At 40.1% G+C, this 22429-nt stretch overlaps 1 protein-coding gene across 2 annotated transcripts in view; it reads right to left on the bottom strand.

Annotated features, from left to right (window-relative positions):
* Window positions 1–22429, bottom strand: part of SNAP25 (synaptosome associated protein 25) — an 84136-nt gene that overhangs the window by 2870 nt on the left and 58837 nt on the right. The window contains exons 4-7 of one of the 2 annotated variants that reach the window (XM_032859181.1): window positions 17541–17589; window positions 10871–10988; window positions 6828–6953; window positions 3792–3936 (exon numbers count right to left, since the gene is read on the bottom strand). In XM_032859181.1, the coding sequence (XP_032715072.1) occupies window positions 3792–3936; window positions 6828–6953; window positions 10871–10988; window positions 17541–17589 (438 nt within the window). Of the gene's footprint in view, window positions 1–3791; window positions 3937–6827; window positions 6954–10578; window positions 10697–10870; window positions 10989–17540; window positions 17590–22429 lie in introns of both variants that reach the window. The other variant, XM_032859180.1, reaches the window with a different exon arrangement.

Here is a 22429-nt window from a genome sequence, read left to right as displayed (position 1 = left end):
TATTTTGGACTCTAGGTTCCTGATTTGGAAAATAAGTATTCTCTCCAATTTTACGTGGTTCTTAAATCTTCCCTCTTTAGCTATAAATTCCATCAGAAATAATGATACTTTGGTGCAAAGGAAAATTCTAGGCTCAGACCAATGTGAAATATTTCTGCAGATTGAATTATGCTATTTTTCCAGGCTGAATACTAAGGAAAGTTCAAATGGGGGGAAATCATTAATTTTAAAATGGATGGCACATCTAGAAATGAGAATTCTAGAAACTTCTGCATTAAGAATACACTGGTGAGCATTCACCTGGTGGCAGAAGGGGATATTTTGAAGTAGAGCATGAGATTATTCTCTGGACATCGTTAAAGGATCTAAAACAGACCTATGTTAACTGAAGATCTGTGATTTCCACCAAAATTTTCTCTGAAGCATATAAAAATTCAAGCCCATATACCTTATGCAATAGGTACTACATCTTTATTATGTAACAGAAATCACATCTTTTAGGAAAGAATCCTGAGGTAAGCTCCTTTTAGATGTCTCCCTGGTATTTGGAGAATGCCTCTGTGTTCTTTCTTTTTATATGCTTTCGGACTGTATTTATGGAATATACCCCACCCCAGTTTCCATATTTCTATTTGGAGAATCTTAAGCTCATTGGCATACCCAAGATATGCCACATGATTTGCCCTTGTGAGAAAGCAAGGATGATCCCCACAGAGCCACTAAGAGAGTTAGAAGGAGATCATTAGCCCATCCTTCTGAACACTCTGGAAATCTCAACTTCAGACCATGGCAGGTAGCTTTTAGGCCCCTGCTCAGAATTCCAGAACTGGCTGCTTGTTACCCTACATAGTAGCCCAGTTCTCATCTGAGGTTTGAATTGTTCCCTTATTGTCTTTCAGATGAAGAAATGAGGTCACGAAGCTGGTAAGCAGGAGGAAATGCCACTGGAACTGAAGACCTTAGTTTTCAGATGCTGGGTTTCCTCATTGACAGAATTCAAAGGAAGGCTAAATCATCAGCCTCACTGTATTTCAACATGTGTGTGGCATCTACCACTGACAACTTTAAATTGAAGTTTGAACATGACTACTTCCTGAACAACATAAAGCAGCTAATACAACTTTCCCCATTTTAGTTTTCTGAAATTATACCATTTCAACCTTAGAAGACTGTACATATATACACCTTAAAGCAGAAAGCAAGACTTTTAAATAGACAAAGTAATTTCTGGACAGTCCATGGGTATGTATTAAAAATTACATTGTTTTGGACTTACAAAACTTTACTATCAATCCAAGTGATGAGAGAGGACAATGATTGATGAGGTAGGTTGAAGATTATTATTGGGGGCCATGAGAGAATATGGGAGAAACATCAGAACATTTGCTTTCTTAGGTTTTGTTTTTTTAAGTTTTTCATCATGTATTTATTTTAGAGAGAGAGAGAGAGAGACAGAGACAGAGACAGAGAGCATGAGCAGGGGAAGGGGCGGAGAGAGAGAATCCCAAGCAGCCTCTGCACGGAGCATGGCGTCTGATGAGGGCTCAATCCCACAACCCTGAGATGATGGCCTGAGCTGAAACCAAGAGTTGGATACTCAACTGACTGAGCCACCCAGGTGCCCCAAGATTCTTTTTATTCTTAGACTGTGAGCCTAATTTACTGTTAGAGATGCAAGAGAAGTTTGATCACTGTTTCCTATTATCACAAGTGAGAACCTACATGAGAAGTTCGAAATCTATTAAAAACTGGGCAGCTTATAGGACATGTATCATTTGTGCCAATGCTGGGTTGAAATTGACTCTATCCAATCATGTTCAGATTCTGATTTTGGAGCTACGACAAAGGCTAGTTATTCAAAGGCAACTAGACCCCTCTCTCACTTCTTAAACAATTCAGCACTTAAAGAATGACACAAACCATAACGGCTATTTCCCATCCACTCGCCTGACTTCCAATTACACATCATAGCTGCATACGTTTTTACCCTTGTCATAAATTGAGCCCCCCTGAAAGTTCTCTTCCCCAGAGAAGAGAACTAGAAATGCGAAGTGGCAGAATTAAGATGCCACTTGCCTTTCCAGGAATACTTTTTTGTGCTGAAAGTCCTACTCTATCAATAAAGATTTGACCCCTCTCTCTTAGTAAAAGTACTCCTTCTGGAACTCTAATTGAGTTAGAGGTACATTATCTCCCTACATCTGTGAGTAAATTGGATCCATTGACAGAAAGTAAGTACTTCTTGTTTTTTCAGATCATTTTCCTGATGGAAGATGGTTCTCCAATTGTTTCTTAGCTGATTTTTTTGGGCCATAATGGGTTAGGTCAGCTTGTGTTGGCTCCAGCGCTTTTTGAAACTCTCAATATTGTCCTACAATCTATTGATTTGTGCAGCTTTAAAAGCTTTAGCATATCAAAGGCTCTTAACAATGATAAGTGTGTCATGACTTGTAAAAGTAGGCAAAGTACAAGCTTTTTGCCAGCAAACACTGACATTTGTGTAACTCAGTATCAATCAGGCAAAATATTATGCGATCAGATATTTTTAATAGGGAGCACATAGAATACAATAGGGCATCTATGTTTGCTCTTTCCTTTTTCAAGTCAGTGGAGGATTCTTGGGTACCAAGAAACTCAATGTTTACCCTTAGGATTCAAAGCATCCTTCTCTGCTCACTAAAGTGGAATGAATTGTTAAAAAGAAACTCAGGGTTTTAGGCTCAAAACTTCAGTATCTCCCAGGGCATAAACTTATACAATGTAAGATTAGCCAACTAGAATTGATTATAGATGCACAATTACCAATAAAGCTATAATGTATCTATTTCTTCCTGTTGACATTTTGACATCTTAGATTATAAGCAATATTCAGGACTCTACTGATTGGGGAGGCGGCAGAATACAAGATCATAGAAAGTATGTCAGATTTACGTAATGTGGAATATCAGGTTTTGGTGTCCCAAATCTTTTTATAAAGGCTATCCAGTGTTTCTTTCGGTTCCCTTCCAGTCTCAAGTCCCTAAACCCACCCCTTCCCATTCTATCCTCTTCACTTTTCCTTATGCCTCTTATTGACACCAGGGGGTTTTGTCTTAGAGCCACATCTGGTGTCCTTGTGTGAACTCAACTTCATCAGACTACACTTTCTATTTTGAGATCTGGACATGTGAACTGTTGAACTGGAAATGGAATCTGGGCCTTTTTGAACTATCATTAAAGCGCTGGCATTTATAAAATCAAAGCTTATATTCATCTTCTGGTTAAACTAAATAAGTATTCTTTCCCTTATTTCCTGATTCTATTCCTACATCATCTCTTGACAAGCTCCTAACTGATCTTCAAGACTGGATTTGATTTTTTTTTGGAGATTTTCCCATTGCTTAACTCTTGAAATCTTTCCTCCTCTAACCCTACTTAGCATTTTACGTGTGGCTCTCTTGGCAAATTATCTTTTGCGTGGTAGTGAATTCAGCTGGAGGCTCACTGCCTCCTGTAGGCTGTGAGTTTCTTAGCAGTGGGGATGATGTCTTTCTCATCTTCATGTCCTTTGGAGCCTAGCACAAATCCCGAAACAGAGGTGCCTCTGAAGAAAACCTGCTAGATTAAATTCTACCTTCTTATGTACTTATATATTGTGAATTTTTGTCTAGGAAAATTAAGGGGGAAATTTCCACCTATCAGGATGCCTGAATCCCATGTCACAGTTTGAGGGACTTACTATGCTGTTTATCCCGTTGGTATTTCAGAAGAAGTAAGGAACAATGGAAGCTTACTGACTGCCACAAGCTCACCTTCTCCATGATCCTGTCGATCTGGCGATTCTGTGTATCGATCTCATTGCCCATGTCCAGGGCCATGTGACGGAGGTTTCCAATGATACCGCTCACCTGCTCCAGGTTCTCATCCATTTCATTTTCTCGGGCATCATTTGTTACCCTGGTAGTCAAAATGCAATTTTTTAGCAGATAGAAAATGTGAAAAAAATTCAAATACTATGGACCCAAAGCTCAGGGAAACTCTGGAGACCCGTAGGTATCAATCCCATGCACCTTTAATTTCTGTTCAAAATGAGTACATTTTGGCTTTTATACATTAGAAAATAATTTTCATTTATTTAATCATTTATTTAGTAGGCTCTAACACAGGGCTTGAAGTCATGACCCTAAGATCAAGACCTGAACTGAGATCAAGTCAAACCCTTAACTGACTGAGCCAACTAGGTGCCAACTAGATTATAATTTTAATATCTATCTATCTATCCATTTATTAATTTATTTTTGGTGGGCAGCGAAGCAAAATTTATTGAGAGATAGCAAAACAATAGTACAGAGTTCCCAGGGAGGAATGGGGCCTGAAGGGGTTTGCCCTTGGAAAATAATTTTTAAATATCATTTCTGAACCCTTGACTTTCTATTTTTAAAGAAGGCACATTAAATAGATTAATTTATCTATTTCTCTCACTTGCACCATCATGTTGTTTCCTCTCTATGATCATATGTTTATCCCAATTTTCATTTTTTAAGAAAAAAATTATTTTAGTTGAGAGGATTGGGTCAGAGAATGAAGATAGAACTACTTAGAAACTGTATTTTTCTTTCTGAAATGTCAACCAAAGTCTCCAAGAGTTAAATTGAGACTCAAAGAAAAGGCTTGTGGTGTTAAGTCAGAGAATTTCTCTGCTCATCTTTTTTCCCATTTGAGACCAAAATCGCTGGGAAGAGTAAGGATAATTACAGTCTGCCCCTTAATCCTGCTTGCTCCCAAGAACCCCAAACGGAGCTATTTATTCAAGATGATTTCTACTTGCTCCAATTTCATTGCAGTGGGGGTGGGTTGGTGGCATTGTGAATAGGTGATTTTGTAGGAAAAAAAAGTGACAAAAGATTATTTTTCCAGTTTGGGAAGGAAGGGGTTGGCTTTCGAAGTGCCTTACCACCTTGCCATTTTTTTCACAGCTCAGCTTAAAAGTTAAGAAGGTAGTGACTCTTTATTGCAAATGGTAAGTACTCATTCTAGGATGTTCTGGCTAAGTAACATTTCCCACTGCAGATGGTGATAGGCTAAAAATGTTCAGAAGGGTTAAATCCCATCCCCCATGGTAACTCCCAGTGTAGACTGGCCCACAAAGGTTTTAAAGCAGCCTAAACCAGGAGGAATTAAACGGGAACTTCCTAGCTTTCTTACCTACAAAATAAGCTTATTTAAATGACTATCAACAGCTAAGGCATACTTCTGGTTCCATGATTCTCAATGCTGATTATATATTAGAATCACCTGAGAAGCTTAAAGAGCCCAGATGCTTGGGTCTCACTTTTTTTTTTTTAAGATTTTATTTTTTATTTAAGAGAGGGAGAGAGAGCGAGCAAGCGAGCATGTGAGTGGGAGGAGGAACAGAGGGAGAGGGAGAAGCAGACTCCCCACTGAGCAGGGAGTCCAATGCGGGATTGGGGGGCACGCCAGGATCCCCGGATCCCAGGATTATGACCTGAGCCAAAGGCAGACATTTAATTGACTGAGCCTCCCAGGTGTCCCTCAGTACTGATGTTTTTAAAAAACAGCCTCAGGTCATTCTAATGTGCATCCAGAATTGAGAACCCTTGGTCTAGTTTCCCTGGGAGCAGATAGAAACAAGAATAGAATTGTCATCTGTGAGGCTTTATGTAGCTATCTGGACTTAATACCTAAGTGACCATGACCTGTTACTTGAATCTGGGTTATTGGCTGGTAACATCAGCTACAATGGTCCAGGCATAGATAGATATACATCTCTGTACTACTCAAGCCACTAGGCACCTTAATCACTGCTGAGTCATAGTAGTAGCCTTGAAAAAAAGAGGTTTTTTTAAATTTTCTTTGTAACAGGAATATTTGTCATTATTTCCTCTGTTTTCTAGTTTCCCGAAAGCTGATTTCTGGATAGGCAGATTTGTGTAATTTGAGATTTTTAAATAGGTCCCTAAGTTGGCTTTTGCTTCCAGGTGCCACAGGAAATCAGAAGTCAGGGATGCTTGTTATTCTGTATTTGTCTTCCCAGGTCCATTCTCTGACCTGTTTTGCTCTCTGCCAAGAGATGCTGAACCTCTCTCAACTGCATCACCCAGATTCTCTTAATGCTCAGGCTTCCAGTAGGCTTTGGCAGATGTCCAGTGAGATATTGGAGGGCAAGAGGAAAGAGGAATGGGGGCATTTATTTCCCTTTCTCATTTCCTGCTATTTTGCAACAGCTGCATTTCTCTGTAGCCCCTCCCCCACAGTGGTAACTACTGTTGGGTTCTGATAACAGAAACTTCAAGAGTCTTCCTGCTATTGCTAGTCCCCCAATGATTTACCATCGCTTGTTATCAACCTGGCCCACACCTCTGTAAACAATGTCTTTAATAAGTTCTGTTCAATTCCATCTATGGAACGAGACACCTGTTTACTGCCACATCGATGCTGGTCACGGTCATGTGACTCCCTTTGTCTGATGAAACTGGCAAACCCGACAAGGCTTGATTAAGTGCTTGTACGTTGGAGCCTGCCCCTTTGGAAAGCTGCCACCAACATGGGAGAAGCCAGGGCTCTGCTGGAGGAACCACACCAGGGAGAGTGGAGGCGCCCTGCCCTAGCCAACCCTGAGACGAGTGCCTGAGACCATCTAGGGCCATTGTGCATCCACCTGCATGGAATGAGGGAGCCCAGGAGGGGCTCTTGGCAGAACTGCCCATCCAACATACACATGCATAAGTGGCCAGTAAAATGGTTGTTGCTTTAAGAACCACCCAGCTAGGGGTGATTTGTTACTTAACCATGGACAACGGCTACAGGGCTGGCTGCATGCGGCTCACCTCCGAATGAAGCCACCACTGATGGCCATCTGCTCCCGTTCATCCACCACACGAGCAGGCTGGCTGGCCACCACGCCGTCCTGATTATTGCCCCAGGCTTTTTTGTAAGCATCACTTGATTTAAGCCTATGCAAAAAAAGAGGGTGAGTGACAAGGCAAGGGAGTGGAGCATCAAGCTCACAACAATGGTCACCTCTTCAAGCGAAGAACTGAACCAAGCAAATGGGTTTTAATTCGAGGCATTAGAGAATACCGATATATCATAATCTGGACCCAAACAGTTGGCCACCACCATGCCTCAGCTACTCAGCATTTCATTTCCAATTGAGCCAATTGCAATTGTCAAGACTGCAACCTTTGCCCAAAGGTTGTTCTTGTTTTGGTCTGTTTTTGCAGTTTAGTTGGATTTAAGACAAGGATTAAGGTAGCTGGAGGACATTCAGTTCTATTTCAGTGACATGGTTATATTTTGAGACACAAAACACACAGAAAAACATACTGGCAGACAGACACATAACAAGACTGCCAAGTAGAGTGTGTACATCACACCACAGCAACACACTGTTACCAAGAAAAACATACTCGACCAAGTTTTGACACACCATCATGCAAAGATTCCCTGTTTTAATTTTTCCCCCAACGCATGTGCGGGACTAACTTCCAACTCTGCATGAAGGACATAAAGGATTGGCGGTTGGCCAAGGGTGGTGGTCTTTGAGTTGCCTCGAGAGTGATTTGAATTAGATAATATATCGGTACTTCCAAACAGTCACCATACATCTAGTTGATGTACAAACCTTTGTCCACAGAGACAAAAAGTAAAAGAGGCATAGTGAAATGAATGCAGGAAAATAGAAGAGAGAACAAGCCATCTAGCACCAGAAAAGGAAATCCCTCTACGTCTTCTTCATGCACCAGCTACAGGCATGAGTAGAAAGTGAAGCATTCTCATTTAAGCCAAACTACTCCAGAAGTTGGCCATTCTCGAGAAAGGCACTAGCAGGACAGTAATAGCCTTCATGTGGATTTGAAACGCAGTTCAATAGCTTCTTTGTCAGGCTGGGGGATGGGGTGGGAGTGTTTACCAACTCCTATTTCAAGCTATCCTGGGATGTGGCAGGGGAGAGTGGTCTGGAACTGCTGTGGTCTCCATGGGCCATATTTCACTGAGCTGCCTTGGAGACAAACTTAAAATCCAGGCATACCTGTTGTGCCCAATAGAAACATGTGCAGCATATTATGGTGGGTGTGTTGTAATTTAAGGCAATCAAAGATGTTTTTAGGTTCTTGGCATAGTAGAAACCACATGCTTTTCAGTCCAAAAACAAGAGAACTTCCTGTGGTCCCATTTTCCTATTTTCTCTTATAAGACACCAGAATTTATGCCCACCCCCCTTTTTTTTCTTACACTGGAGGATCACAGCCATCTATTATAAACTGGCTCTAATACTAATATTTGCAGATTGGGGACCAAGTAACCCTGGAATAAGCTGGAAAATTGTACAAATGGAATTTCAGCAACTCCCACAATCTAGTGTATAATGCCATAGCCCTCGGAGCTGTCAGAATTGACTGCTAAAGAGCCACAGGGCCACTCCGTGGGACAGGATCCCAAAACTAATTTAATAGAGCTTAGAGTCTGGCTTTGTTTTCTTTCCGACTCCCCATTCCCTCCCTTCTCACATTACAAGAAGTTATATGGACCTCGTGAGGTTTTCTGCTATGTAAGATATCTGGTATACCATCTTTGGCAAAGTCAAGGGGGTGGGAAAGTTTGCGTTTCTGAAAGAAGGCGAATCACTGCACCCACAATGCTGCACATAGACTCACAGAACTGCCGTACATCTACCATAATCCTTTGAAACATGCCGAGACAGGGCGAAGCCCTCACAGAGTCTGGGTCACCACCAGCCACTGCATTGTGACACATGGTTTTTAAAGCGTTATTTACACACAATAGGGAACACTTCACTCAAGCTTTGAAGCTCAGATAGGGTCTCTTGTGCCAACTACTATGTGGAATGCATCGGGGCCATGATTTCATCTGAACTTTAGAATCCATCCTGGGCGGGGCCTGCCTCCATGCCTTCTCCACACAGTAGATGAATGGGGAAATCGTGTCTGCGGGAATTCATCACAAGACAGGTGGAAATCTCACCTGGGGGGCAAGCGGCCATGGAAAAGGATATACAGTTAAGTCTTGACTAACTGGAATGCGTAGCCATGAGTCATTTTGGTGAATGGCACGACTTTCTTAACAGTGGGCCATGGAAGAAAATTAGGTTTCAGGGGTGATTGCTGAACATCTGTTAGATTCTCAAGACACTTTCCTGCCTTAGAGTCTTAGGGTAGTGAACATGACCGAATTTTTCCTTGGTTATGGTTTCACTTGATGTGCCCGATGGCCTTTCCTCTGAGGATCAACCCTTATTGTTTGGTCTCTGTAGGTGTGGAAGTTACAGGATGTAGACTGAGTGATAGCGAACTGCCTAGATTGCCCTTCAAGAGAAACCATTTTAAGTCCCCGACATGATCCCCCAGCCCTTTGTTCAACTGTCTCTTTTTACTAACAGTGGAAGGAAGCAAACGTATAAATACATTTGAGAGTTCCAGTCAGCTGGATTCCAGTTAATCAGGCTTTACTGTAGATCATTCTTTTAAAACAGTTTTAAATTTATTTGTACATCGAGCCCCTCCCCCTCCTAAACAGGAAGTGGGATATTTTAAATCAGCCTCAAAGTTTAAAGGATGTGAACGGTCGTATAATCAGCTAGAAATGACATCAGTTGCTGTTCTAAAAGCTAGGATCAGGAGAGCTTTTAGGAAAAAGGCTTCTGTTCAAAGGGAAGTGGGAGGGGTGAGGGAGCTGGGTAAAGGGTTTAATTTTCCAAATGCATGTTGGACAATCCACTCATGCATTTTTTTTTCCACTGCTAGTCAAATAAGACTATCTTCCAGAACCCTCATTTTCGGGTTCCTTCTGTTGTAAACCTTTATAACCACATGTCACATTTCTGCTACATTCCAAAAAAGCGTTGCAGAACCTTGAGAACAGTTGAATGTTTTGTGATGTTTGTGCATGCAAAATCTACACATTTCAACATTTTGGTCAGTGTACGGGTAGATCTTCCAAGAGGAAGAATTTCAGAGGGATGGGTCCAATTTGAGTAAGGCTTGAGCACCTCTTGCTGAAGGGCTCATGGGCCTCTGTGCTGGGTACAGCTGGGGCATCTACAGTCTAATTGCTGGGCAGATTTGGCAACTGGTGGGGCAATCTCTGTCATACTCTCTGTCTTATGGATGCTTGCTTAGGCCAAATTACCTCTTTTGCTTCTGGAAAAATCAAATCTTGAACATAGGTATTTCTCAACTTCCAAACTTACTCCCACAATCTTTTCTAGCTCTGCAATTTTGGCTTTTGGGGTGGTGGGAAAATAAAATTTCCTGGGTGCCTCTTTCTTGAGGCTCATCTCTGTCTCAAGGTACACTTTCTGGAAAATGTTGAAACGTTCGTCAATAAAAGTTGCTGACAGTGAAGCTTTCACTGTAGTATGCCTGATTTTTAATGCATCAACAGTAACTCCCACTAATATCATCTATGCTATGAGATGAATGCATTGGATACGGTATTGATCTGTTGTTCTGCATGCCACATGCTCATCCTGCCTTTGTGCTTGGCAGGAATGAGCTTGTCAAGGCTTGGAGATGGGCCTTGGGAAACCAAAGCTTCAGGCAGGCAGGCAGCACCTACTTGTTACAGGGACACACACAAAGCCCGCAGAATTTTCCTAGGTCCGTCAAATTCTTTTCTGCTTCTTTCATGTCCTTATTGATTTGGTCCATCCCTTCCTCAATGCGTTCCAGTTGTTCTGATTAAACACAAGTATTTTATCCCCACAGAATGAAGCAGATGGAAAAGGACAAAGAAAAAAAAGACAAAACTTCAGACATTCACTTTGACATTAAAAAAGAAAAAAATCAAAAGAAAGAAGAAAAGAAAGAAAACTGGACGCCACAGATTAGAGCTGGTACCCAGTACCTACTTGTTACAAGGACATATGAAAAGGCCACAGCATTTCCCTAAATCTTTTAAATTTTTCTCGGCCTCCTTCATGTCTTGGTTGATATGGTTCATGCCTTCTTCGACACGATCGAGTTGTTCTGGTTAGGACAAAGGGATGACAGTGTGGAATGAATTTTTTGGGGGTTTCCAACAGAACATGAGAAATGACTATGTGGAGCAGAATTTGAAAGAGAAAGATTTTACAATGCATGGTCCCAGAGGATGCATTGCTCGAACCTGCTGCCGCCCTACCAGGCACAGGTGGAAGGAAATGAACAAAAACAATGCTTGAAATAGTTTGTAATTCAGACATGATGGGATGGGGTACGTGGGCCTGTTGGATTCTGAGTGTCCAGGAAAGCAACACAACCTATTCACTTATTCAGACACCAGCGAAACCCAGGAGAAAGAAAAACATGGTGTTAATGTTTTAGGAATTCAAGATGTCATGTTACTAGAGAAGGTACCTGCTTCAACTTTAAATATCTCTATCTTTTGTTTTTAAGTATCCTCCACCAGGTCAGGGTAGCAAATAGATTCAATCTTCTTTGGGGAAAATAACAACAATTAAGGTGATAATTAGCAATGGGTACCAGATCTTTTTTTTTTTTTTTTTCCCTAGCAGTGGGCTGTTCCCTAGCCCAGGGACAGTTCTTGGTTTTGAATCCTTAACTCATAGACACTGTTTAAAAAAAAAAAAAAAAAAAAAAAGGCAACATCAGCAGAGTCATGTTACAAGCACTGGGATATTTAAATTCCTCTCTTCATCTTATGATTTACTTGCTATGAAAGTTCTGGAAGGCATTTCACTTCTCTGCTCCCTGGTTTCCCAGGCTCTACAGTGGAGGAGGGGGGCATCTTAGATCCCAACCCCAGGCAGACAGCAGGGAGAACAAACACATGGGTGTCTGGAGGAGGGGTGACAGGCTGGAACACAGAACAGTTACCGAGTCATCTCTTCCAGTAAAGCAGACCTGAGTGCATCTGAGACGTACATCGATTGCCATAAACCCAGCTCATGCTTCTACGTTGCTACGGTTACGTTCACTAACTTGATTAATTTTTCAAAAGTTATGGCATCACATTGAGTAAATTACAAGTTCAATGAAGGGATTTTTGGAATAGCTTTTAAGACCCTTAAAGGAAAGTAGCAATGTGATGTGTTGGCTGTCAAGTTACAGAACCTAATTACACTTCCATTCCTCTTTTCATCTACATTTCTATGCACACCTGCCTGTGCCTCCGGGAATAAAGTCTTGATTGGAATAAAACTGATAAATCCATTTCCAGTCTAAGGGCAGACATAATCACTTAGAAGAATTTCACATTAAATTGTCCATTGGAAATTATCATTACAAACTAAGATAGGTTCCTTATTGACCTAAACTGGGGAGACTGTCCATTTGGAAAACAAGAGCCCACTGTGTTTCTCTCTAATGGGGCTAAAGAATAGAATCCAGCTTAGAGAATCTGCTACCAGTGCTGTGCTCTTCAAATGATGGATGAAGGCAAGATTTAAGTGTCTCTCCAGCATTGGATAGCTGGGGAGAAAAACGGTGTTGCGCCGGTGAACTTCTGCTGGGTAAGCATAGGTCTAGTAATGTCTTTAAGAAAATCTTTAAAAGGACAAAATAAAATAAAATAGGAAGGATGGCAAGTCTTCACATTCCAGATTTTGTGCCTTTATGAAGACTTCTTTCCAGTTCCCTTTAAAGAATGTAATAAATTAGCCTGCAGATAAAATTAACTACTGACTAGGGGGACTGATAGAGAGAGAAGGAGCTCAACATCGTCAAAAGGAAGAACCATGTTAAGTACAGACCAAAATCCCAATGGAATAATTGCTAATAGCTTCCTGGAGTGCTGGGTGGAGCATCTGGACTCAGGGAAAACATGTCGCACTCCACTAATGACCACTGAAATACACAGAATATGGCATGGGGGTACATATTCAGGCCTCTGTCCTTCCTGAGGGATTTTTCTGACAACATTTCAGGAGCACCACCCACTGTAGGCCCAGGGATTAGGAGGTAATAAAAGTAAAATGTAATAAAATAAAAAAACGTAAATTGATCCACAAGTGCTGTGTTTCTGAACCAGTGAATTCAAATTAAAATATAAAAACAAACAAGCTGGTTGCAGTCGGAATTTCTGTGAGCTGGGTTCTATCACAGGTTGATAGACTATTAAGCAAAGGTCATAGCTAAGACAGGGATGCTGAAGCTCTTTCAGAAAACAATTTTATAGCTACCAATATTGGTTGAATTTATCACTTCAACACAATTATGAGCCAAGCCCTTAATTTAAAAACTATTGTGGTGCCATTTTGTCATTGGTATTCTCACTATTCATCTTTAGAGGATACCGTGTTAGGTTTGTGGGTGTTTGGTACATTGAGACTTCATGGCTTTTCAATGGAATTCTGTGAGGACATCTCTCAGGAAATGCTTGAAAATAACCAATATCTTCATTCCATCCTGATGTGACCAGCAGCATCTCACCGGCTGATGCAATGTACTGTCCATGGTTGACCGCTCCTTAACTCCCTAGGGTGGTTTCTGGCTGTTTTCTGTCTATTCTTGGAGACTCAGGAGGACAATAATATTTTGAGTTAGGAGAGGCATTCCAGTATGATGACACTATATGTTGAGGCAAGAGGTTGTACTTTCTTTTGCCGTGTTTGGATGACTGGTTATTTATGAGAGATCCACCAATGTGAGGATACTCAGGGATCTAAGTTTAGACATTTTTTTTTCTACTAATCTTACTTAAGCAAGGCAACATGAGGTCCTTAGAATCCCCAATCTGGTTAAAAAACCAACAGTAGAAGAGTAGCAAGATGTCAAAGTTATTGACCCAGTGTACAAGACTTCATGAGTATAGTCAGTTACCAGATGCCACCTATGTGATTGCCATTATACTTAGCATTGGTGAACATTTGGAAATTCATTACCTAAATTTAAATAGTCACATGTGGCTAGTGGCTATCACACTGGACAGTGCAGCTTTTGTCTTTCGTAACAAATATTAGTGTGTAGACTTTAGCAAGAAGAATGTTTTCTCAAATGCTACCTTGTAGTGCCATGAACCTTTTAAGAAAGTCAGCAGGCACTCTGGAAGAGGCCTTACTTTGCCCTTCCTCTGTCAGGTAGAGGTAAAAGATTTCACTGTTTAGCTTGGAGTAGATCCCATGGGATTTTCCCAAGGGCTGCATCTTCAGCATTGAAACAAACACATAACGCAGTAAAGACCAAAAGGAACAAGAGATATGGAGATGAAAGATTAAATCATCCCACATTAGTGATAAGGTGGTTTCGTGGTGATTTCACTTCGAAACAAATTTTCTAGAAGGAATAAAAGTCCCAGGACTCAGTACATTTCCAGGGCCATCTGTCATGCTCAGTGCTCCTTGGTGTCTCCTGATACCTGGGTATAAAACAAGAATCCCATAAAGAATTTCTGAATGCAACCATTTAGCTGGACAACCTGGAATGGTTCTTTGGAAGGATGTCTGTTTCTTGAAACTCCTGTGCAGCTGCAGGAGAGAAGCAATCAACATTTTTGGTGCTGAGGCATAGACAAAATTAGGAGAGCATAACTGGAGAGAAATTTTAAAGCATCTAAACACAGCATATGCAGAATGAAAATGCATTTGTCATGACAATGAAGACAGTTGTTGACCTAGGCTCATCCATCATTTTAAAAGGTCCTAATCACCTTATAGTATAAATGGAACATGTACCACTTACGACCAGGCAGAAGCCGCTCACTTTGTGGGGTTTTACAGTTGTGTGTTTTTTCTCAGTATCATTGGGATCACCATGAATCTGGTAAAACCAAGGCTAGCCTACGAAATACGTTTACTGAGGGATTCAGCATTTACCGTGGTGTGGCCACAAATGAAATGTTTTAGCTGAGAATATTAACTATCTTGTGGGGGAAATCTATTCTTCTGCTTCCTTTCCCAGAAAAATAATATATAGATGTTCCTGAGAATCATTTGTGCTTAAGAATATATTTTTGTATGGAGATTCTGGCAAATTTTATCTCGAGATTCTCTTCATCAAAGTGCAATGAAATTTGCAATTCAATTTAAGCATATTATACACTTTCTCTCTTTTTCATTCCAGATTTGTATATATTATTTTCCAAGTCTTTATGTCAACGTTTTATAGTATTGGGAAGAAAGCATTACTTTGAATCTTTCTCAGAACTTTCCTCCAATACCCTTCTCCCTTTTCTATCCCCTTCACATGCAAATTAATAGGGTGGAACTCCTAATTATTTGAGTGTATATGTATCAGTTTAACTCTGGAAATGAGGTACCACTCTTCCACACGGGCACCTGTGGGTTAATTTTTAAAAGTTATTTGCTATGTCCAGAGCTTCAAAATCTGGGACATTGTTACATGGATCAAACCAGCAACTATTACAACATAGCAAATTTATTTGGGGAGTTCTGAAGACTGTCACTGCTATTGTAATTCCTTCAAAACACAACTACGTCACTAGGCTCAGTTATTTGTGTCTAAATTGTTAACAATTTGTATTTTAAAAATTGTGGGGAAGTGTTGGGGTTGATGTTCAATTATTTAAAAAAAAACTTTTTTCTCTTGATTTTTTAATTGGTTGGCATATATTTATGGACAAAGCTCAATACAAATAAATAATACAGAAACAAAAGTCTATATATGACAGCCATGATGATGTGCCCCTCAGATCTCCCTTTAAGAGGGAATTTGTAGTTACCTCACATGTCCAGTTGCTACACCTAAGGGAGCCAACAAAGTATTTTCATGGAGACCATGTTGTCACTGGGTTGCTTCTAGCCATGAGCTCAGCCATAGCCATAAGCACAATGGCATCACTACATTCCTTCCTACGGTGGGGCTGCTCCATTGGGTTTTCTTAGCCCCTGGACTCCCCATCAGCCTGGCTGACATTTTCTCAGAGCAGGACTGGAGTCTGAGACTCTTCCTCCCAAATCATCTCTGCTCTGTTCCTCTTAACAAGTTGTCAGACCTGCATCAGTCAACAGCTTTCCCCACCTACTCCTACTCCTCTTCCCTTAACCCAACACGGGCATCCATAAGAGATCTCATACACTTCTGACTCAGCATTTACTCCCAGAGGACCCCAAATGATACCTTTTCCCAGTTCCTCCCTGCCCTGCCCTAACTCATCAGAAGGTGGTAAAGATTTATCTCATTTAGTGTAATGGTTGAAGAATATTTCTTTTATGGCTAGTCCATAATTCATTTGGTTGGTCTCCCCACTGACAGATATTTAGGCTGTTTCCAGTTTTACACTCTTAAACATAATAGCTGTCAATGTATTTCTGCAGCATATAATTCCAGGAGTAGAATGTCTTGGTTAAAGATGGGTGTACATCATAATTTGAAAATATTATCCAATCATTCTTCAAACATACATATCAGTCTAAAGTGCCTATCTGTACATTGAAGATCTCTGTTTTCCCAAAATACTCACAGCATTGGTGATTATCAATTTTAAAAATTTGTATCGGTCTGCTAAAGAGAGGCATCTCATTATTTTCAGTTGAAACATGGTTTCATATGTTTGTTTATAAACTGATGATTTATATCTTACATCAATCTGCTTGTAGATTGTTGCCCTTTTCTCTGATCACTTGCTCTCTCTGTATTTTAGGAAAATGCCTTATGTCTATTATCTGTATGGAAATTCCCATGCCCCCACTCCGTTTGAGGTGTCTTTATTTTTGAAGTTTGTTTGTGGTGTCCTATGTTGTGAATACATTTTACATTTTCATCTTTGACATTAAAAAATCTCTCATGACTTCTAAGAATTTTCTAATGTTTTCAACAACAGAAATAAAGAGAAAAAATTCTCAGCAATTTGCTTGTTATGATAAGAATTCAGAATAGAATCAGCTAGCTAACTTGTGGCTAGAATTAAATAAGCATCACCATACCACAAGATATACTGAGACAGAAAATATTATCCTTCTAGATTCCACTTTAGAGTACAAAGATGCTTTTCATGGGTTTTCTGATTTTTGTTGCTTTTAGCATTTCCATAATAATTACAAAACAATTTAAATATTTTAAATGGTTCAATTCCCCATTTTCCAATGATCTTTCCTCAGCTTATATCCTGTTGAAGACCTAAAAGGACCTAGTTTGGTTGCTTAAGGGATCCTCATGATGACTTAGAAATCAAAACTGTCAGATACTGAATTAGAATGGTCACAAGAAATGGAAGTGATATATTATTCTCTCATTCTATCTAGGGATTACTATAAGAAAACTAAGTTTATGGGGAAAATTGGGGAAAAGGAGGATCAGAGAATTCTCAAACTGTCCAAAATACTATCATTAAAAGAAAAAAAATGACTTTTGCCTTAAAAATTCTGTTACTCCAACATATTTAACAGGGAGAGTAGTGACATTCAATCAGTCATGAAGGCTTTAACATTCCCATACATCTACCAATCTTTTTCAACAGAGAAAGGGAAAAAGCAAGATGGTGAAAACTCTAGTACCCTTATACTCATACTCATATATGCATATAAATATATTCAAAGGACTACCTGTGTATACACAAATAATTTTTTTAAATGCACTTTATTCAGATGAGGAATTGTTCTTACTGAAGAAATCTCAACTTACCTCCTTGTTCATCCAACATAACCAAAGTCCTGATACCAGCATCTTTACTCTACATTCCAATAATGGTAGCAAAGTTGAATAAAGAGTTAGAGAGAGAAAAGAGAGAAAGAGAAATCAGTAAGGGGACAATTAGCCCTAGAAATGGAAAATGAAGAAGGACCAAAGGAAAAAGAGGGAGGAAATAGGGCAAGCGTACTAAGGGTGGAGGAGGGACTCAGAGGAAGTGGTCATCTGTGGACTTGCCCTATCAGTGAATCGTAGGATAGATGAGGGGGATGTAGCTCAATTTCCATGGGGGTAGGGCTGGGGTTGGGGCTTGGCATGGAATTGGAACACACAACTTAATATTATAGTGTGGTTTTATATTTGCAAAACAAAAATGCCCTGTAGTTTCTATAACACCAACTATAAAAAGCAAACCTTTCAAAATCTTCTAAACTAAATCTTTGCTGGCATGATGGATCAGGAAGTTTCCCTCAGTGAATTGGGACTGGATGCCCCACTGGTAAGTAAGAAACTTTGGGGGTGAGTTTTTTAGGTTCATCAAAAGAAATGACTGCCTCACAATGGTTGAGAAATACAGCCCCAAACAGAACTCACCCTCCTATTTTCCCTCTACGGGGAAAAGTTCTGTGAGATTTAGAAAACCCATGGACAGATGAGAACTAAAGGCTCTCTATTCTGAAATCTAAAATTCTGCACAATAATAGAGTATGAGAAAACAAGCTTTACTGCACTTCTTTTGTGCAGAAGTCTGGAAAAGGCAATCCTCATCTCACTCCACATGATCTAAACAAACCAAACACCACCTGAAATATTTGGTGATCGGAGTAGGATGCGGTGGGTAGGGGAAAAGATATTTGAATGGCTCAATCTTAAAAATCATCATTGCTGGGAGCTCAAACTGGTGAAGGAAAGACTTTTCATTTTATAGGGTGATTGTTAATAAGTATAAATTGGTATTGCTAACAGTTTGGATTAATTGGTTTTTCAAGGAATACTCATGGTGGTCCCTAGAATAAACTTGAATGGAAGACATTTCTCATGGCCCCATGTATTTTCCACTGACTTATTTTAAACTGAGAAAGAAAGAGAGAGATGTTAGTGGAAGTCCCCAGAAAGTTTTTGCTTTGTTTTGTTCTGTTTTGAAATAGTATTTTAACAACTCAATAGGGCTTCTAAAATACAGAACACTGAAAATGTTTTCTGTGAGTTTTATAAACTCACTATTTCAGAGAATGGTCCAGAAAGGAAAAGCCAAGTTTCCTCTGAACACATTTTGATAGGCTTCAGTTAGTGAAGTTAGGAAGTCATTTGGAGAGCTTATGTTGGCTTCCAGAGTCACCAACAGCACAAATTCTGGAGCCTGACTCTGCCCTGGGATCCTGGTGATTTCATTTCCTAGCTGTGGAACCCCAGGTAAATGTCTTAATTATTCTGTGCCTCAGTTCCCTCATTTGTAAAACAGCAATAATAATAGTTAATACCTCATGAGTTGTCATGGGAATTAAATGAATTAGTATGTGGCACATGCTAGAATGGTGCCTGGCCTAGAGTTAGAATGACATAAGGGTTTATAAAATAAATACCTTCAGAAAATGCATCTATTGCAGAATATTTGGCAAATGAAAAATATCGTCATTACCTACTATGGTCAGAAGCTTCCAGAACACTACCTCCCAAACCTTAATGTGCAGGCAAATCCCCTGCACAGGAAACATCTTGTTAAAATGTGGGTCCTGATTCAGTAGGATTGAGATAGAGCCCGAGATTTTGCTTTCTGAATAAGCTCTACCATCTAATGATATTGCTGGTGCCGGGATACCTCTGGAGCAGCAAGATTCCAGACCCCAGGACACATTTCAAAATCTTTTCTTTATGTGTGCTGTAAATGGACATCTGTCTACACTGGCCTGTGTTTTAACCATTTCTGTGCCCAGACAGGAACAGAAACAGCTCCCTTACTTCCCAGATTATGTACAAGAACAAAACAAGCTACAGAATGTGAAGACTTCTAAAAGTTCAACTCCAAGGGAAGCTGTGGTTCCAAAAAGCAATTAAGATAAAGAATTTAATTTGTATAAAATCTCGATCAGTTTGGAATGGGCTGCTGTGTTTGCTTTCTCAGATCCTTCTGCTTCTTGCAGAATTCTCAAAGTAAAAAGAAAATATGGTAGGAGTTGCTGGGGGAAGGGAAGTGTTACGCATAAGTTCACACTCTGGGATCAGGAACACCTGGGTTTTAATTTCATCTCTGCCATTTGTAGCTGGGAGTTTCAAGCAAGTTCCTTAATCACTGTGTACTTCAATTTCCTCCTTGGTAAGACGGAGATCAGAATAGTAGTAAAAGGTGGCTACCTACAAGGGTTAAGTTAGGTTATATATGTTTGATGAAGATAGCTCTGGGTATAGTAGCCAGCATATAGTAGGTTCTTGACAAATATTAGAACTTATATTCGATTCCACTGTGTTGCTGACAGTTTTTATCAAAATAACTGGATTGATCTTTGGGGAAACTAGAAATGTAAGGGAGGAGAAGGGTAGGGATGAGGATAGTATTTCAGGGAAGGCAGAATATTACTTTCTCTTATTCTTAAGTATTATGTTTTAATAGCTGGAAATGAGAGGAGGTGGTTCCATTTTTGTCTTAGCTTAATTGTTTGAGATATTTAATTCAGTTTGAGATTGCTGGGAAAACTGTCACCTAAAAACCAGAGGATTGGTTTCATTTCTTTCTGTTTTCTTTTCATTTCTCTCTTTTTATTTTTCCTTCCTTGCAGATGAATCAAGACCATGTCTAGAACATTTTTAAGTCTTTCTTTTGTCATTCTGAGATGCTTTCCCCAAAGTCCAACACATTTGAACTAAAACCGGGACTCTTCCAGCATTTCCTTAACTGAGAGAATCCCCAAAGACCCTACATCTACCTATATGAAAAGAACTACCCTGCTTCAATTTTCCAGTTTTAGTGTAAAGGTGGCATAACAAAGGCATGGCTTTAGAATGCTTATTCTCTTCTCATCACCAAGGTGTCTTGAAAGATAAGTTGGGATGAAAAGAAAATATGCTTAAAAAATCCATGCAATGTTGAAGAACCTCAGTAACTATTACTCTGTGAAAGCTCTAGGTGGTGCTTCTGCTCTGGCCTGCCCTCAAGCAGTGAGGCTTTCTGAGGTGACTTTTTATAGCCCAAGACTTTCATGTGTAGACTTCATTCCCAGTATGTAGTGTCCACAAAGTCAATTCTTTTGCCTGGACCAAATATTCCCTTCTTGAGGAAACATTCATGACTCTGTTACCAGAATTAATTACATGCTCCAAAGACAGGACTTAACTTTGGAGAGCTATTTTCATTCCTGTTTTCCCACATGATACCAATTTATATCTTCCCTCTTGCCCCCAAAGGGAGGCCTTCCATACACATTTGTTGAAGTGCAGCCATCAAAAGAGCCAATGGGCAACTCGAAACTGGGAACCAAGTACTATATGATTTCTAATCGTTTTGCCTATGTGTGGTATCCAGTTTTTCTGATCTTTCCCAACTAACTTCTGTAAAACTTTACATTATCCTTGAGATGCCAATAATGGCACCTATTAAAAAGCAAGTTTCTATACCTGCCACTCTGTTACACCCTCATGTCTGTGAGGACTGGCACAAAGTCCTATACTGAGCTGAAATTGGCGTTGTCTGCCTTAGGGAGACTCTACAAATTTAGTATACTTTCCCGTCTTTGAGACTAAATTTCAGTAAGAATTCAGCTCAATTCAAATTACATAGCACTGATACAGCACTTGGGATCCTGGGCAAGATCCTGGTATTTCAGTGCTCATATTTGCCAAATGATTTCTGCCCTTAATGAATATTTAATGCTGATTCCTTTAAAGAGAATTTCTTTTTTGATTGAAAAGCAGACTACCTTCTGAATAACCAATGCCCTAGACCTAAGGGGTATTTGACCATCAATATAAAATAACCCAGGAGGAAGTAAAAGCAATCAACCTATGCTAATAATGCCTTGCTCATAAGTTCCTAAGGCTACAAAGTCTAATAGTGTCTTCCCATTTATGAGAGGTAGGAACTAGCTTCCATCTGTTTCACCCCTTGTTCTAAGATGCGACCTCATGCTTGATCAAGAAATCCTTCAGGAGAAACAAAAATGTATGATTCAAGTATCCTACTTCAATCAATAGAGCTTTTGAGAGTTTCTCCTCCCACAGAATAGATTAGAACAAACACCGCTTACTCAAGACTGGTTGACACTGTCTGCCATTTAAGAAGAGGCAAAAAAGAAGTTCATTGGCCCAAAGACTCTGATGGATGAGGGACCAGTTCAAAGTAATGCATCCTAATGCATTTGCTCCACCACTTTCCACATTCTAAGCAGCGTTTCAACACTGCACGGGTGGACCTAATGGTGATAGTTCTGATATTTTAGAAATTTACTTCATGTGGGCACGCACGTAAATGAAAATGAAAAATGAGCCTGGAGTCTATGGTTGAAGGTCATAAAGAAATATAATTATGTCAGCTGACACATGGGTTCCCTTCAGGTCAATGTGAGAACTCATGTGGGAATGTTAAGAAGATTTGCTCCTTTTGTTTGCTCTCATTATGGGCTGAGGGACAATAAGCCAACTCTGAAAGCCTTGCCAGCACTCAGATTTTGAATACCTGCCTCCTTCTTGGGGGTCCTCAAGTATTTCTGCATGAGTGTTCCCGGAATAGAGCAACAACAACATTTCTCTTCATTTAGAGAAGGAAAGCTGCTTTCTGTGCTGCCAAGGGCTGCTGTGTTGGCCTGCCTTCCTGTGGGAGCCAATTTGTGATACATGGCAGGCTCAAATACTCATTTTTTGTGATAACAGGTTTCATTAAGTGTACCTCCCAT

The sequence above is a fragment of the Lontra canadensis genome, unplaced genomic scaffold, assembly GCF_010015895.1.
Source record: "Lontra canadensis isolate GAN:19392208 unplaced genomic scaffold, GSC_riverotter_1.0 scaffold16, whole genome shotgun sequence".
In the NCBI taxonomy this organism is placed as follows: domain Eukaryota; kingdom Metazoa; phylum Chordata; class Mammalia; order Carnivora; family Mustelidae; genus Lontra; species Lontra canadensis.
The sequence above is the reverse complement of the archived record's forward strand: the minus strand, read 5'-3'. Positions and strand labels throughout refer to the sequence as shown.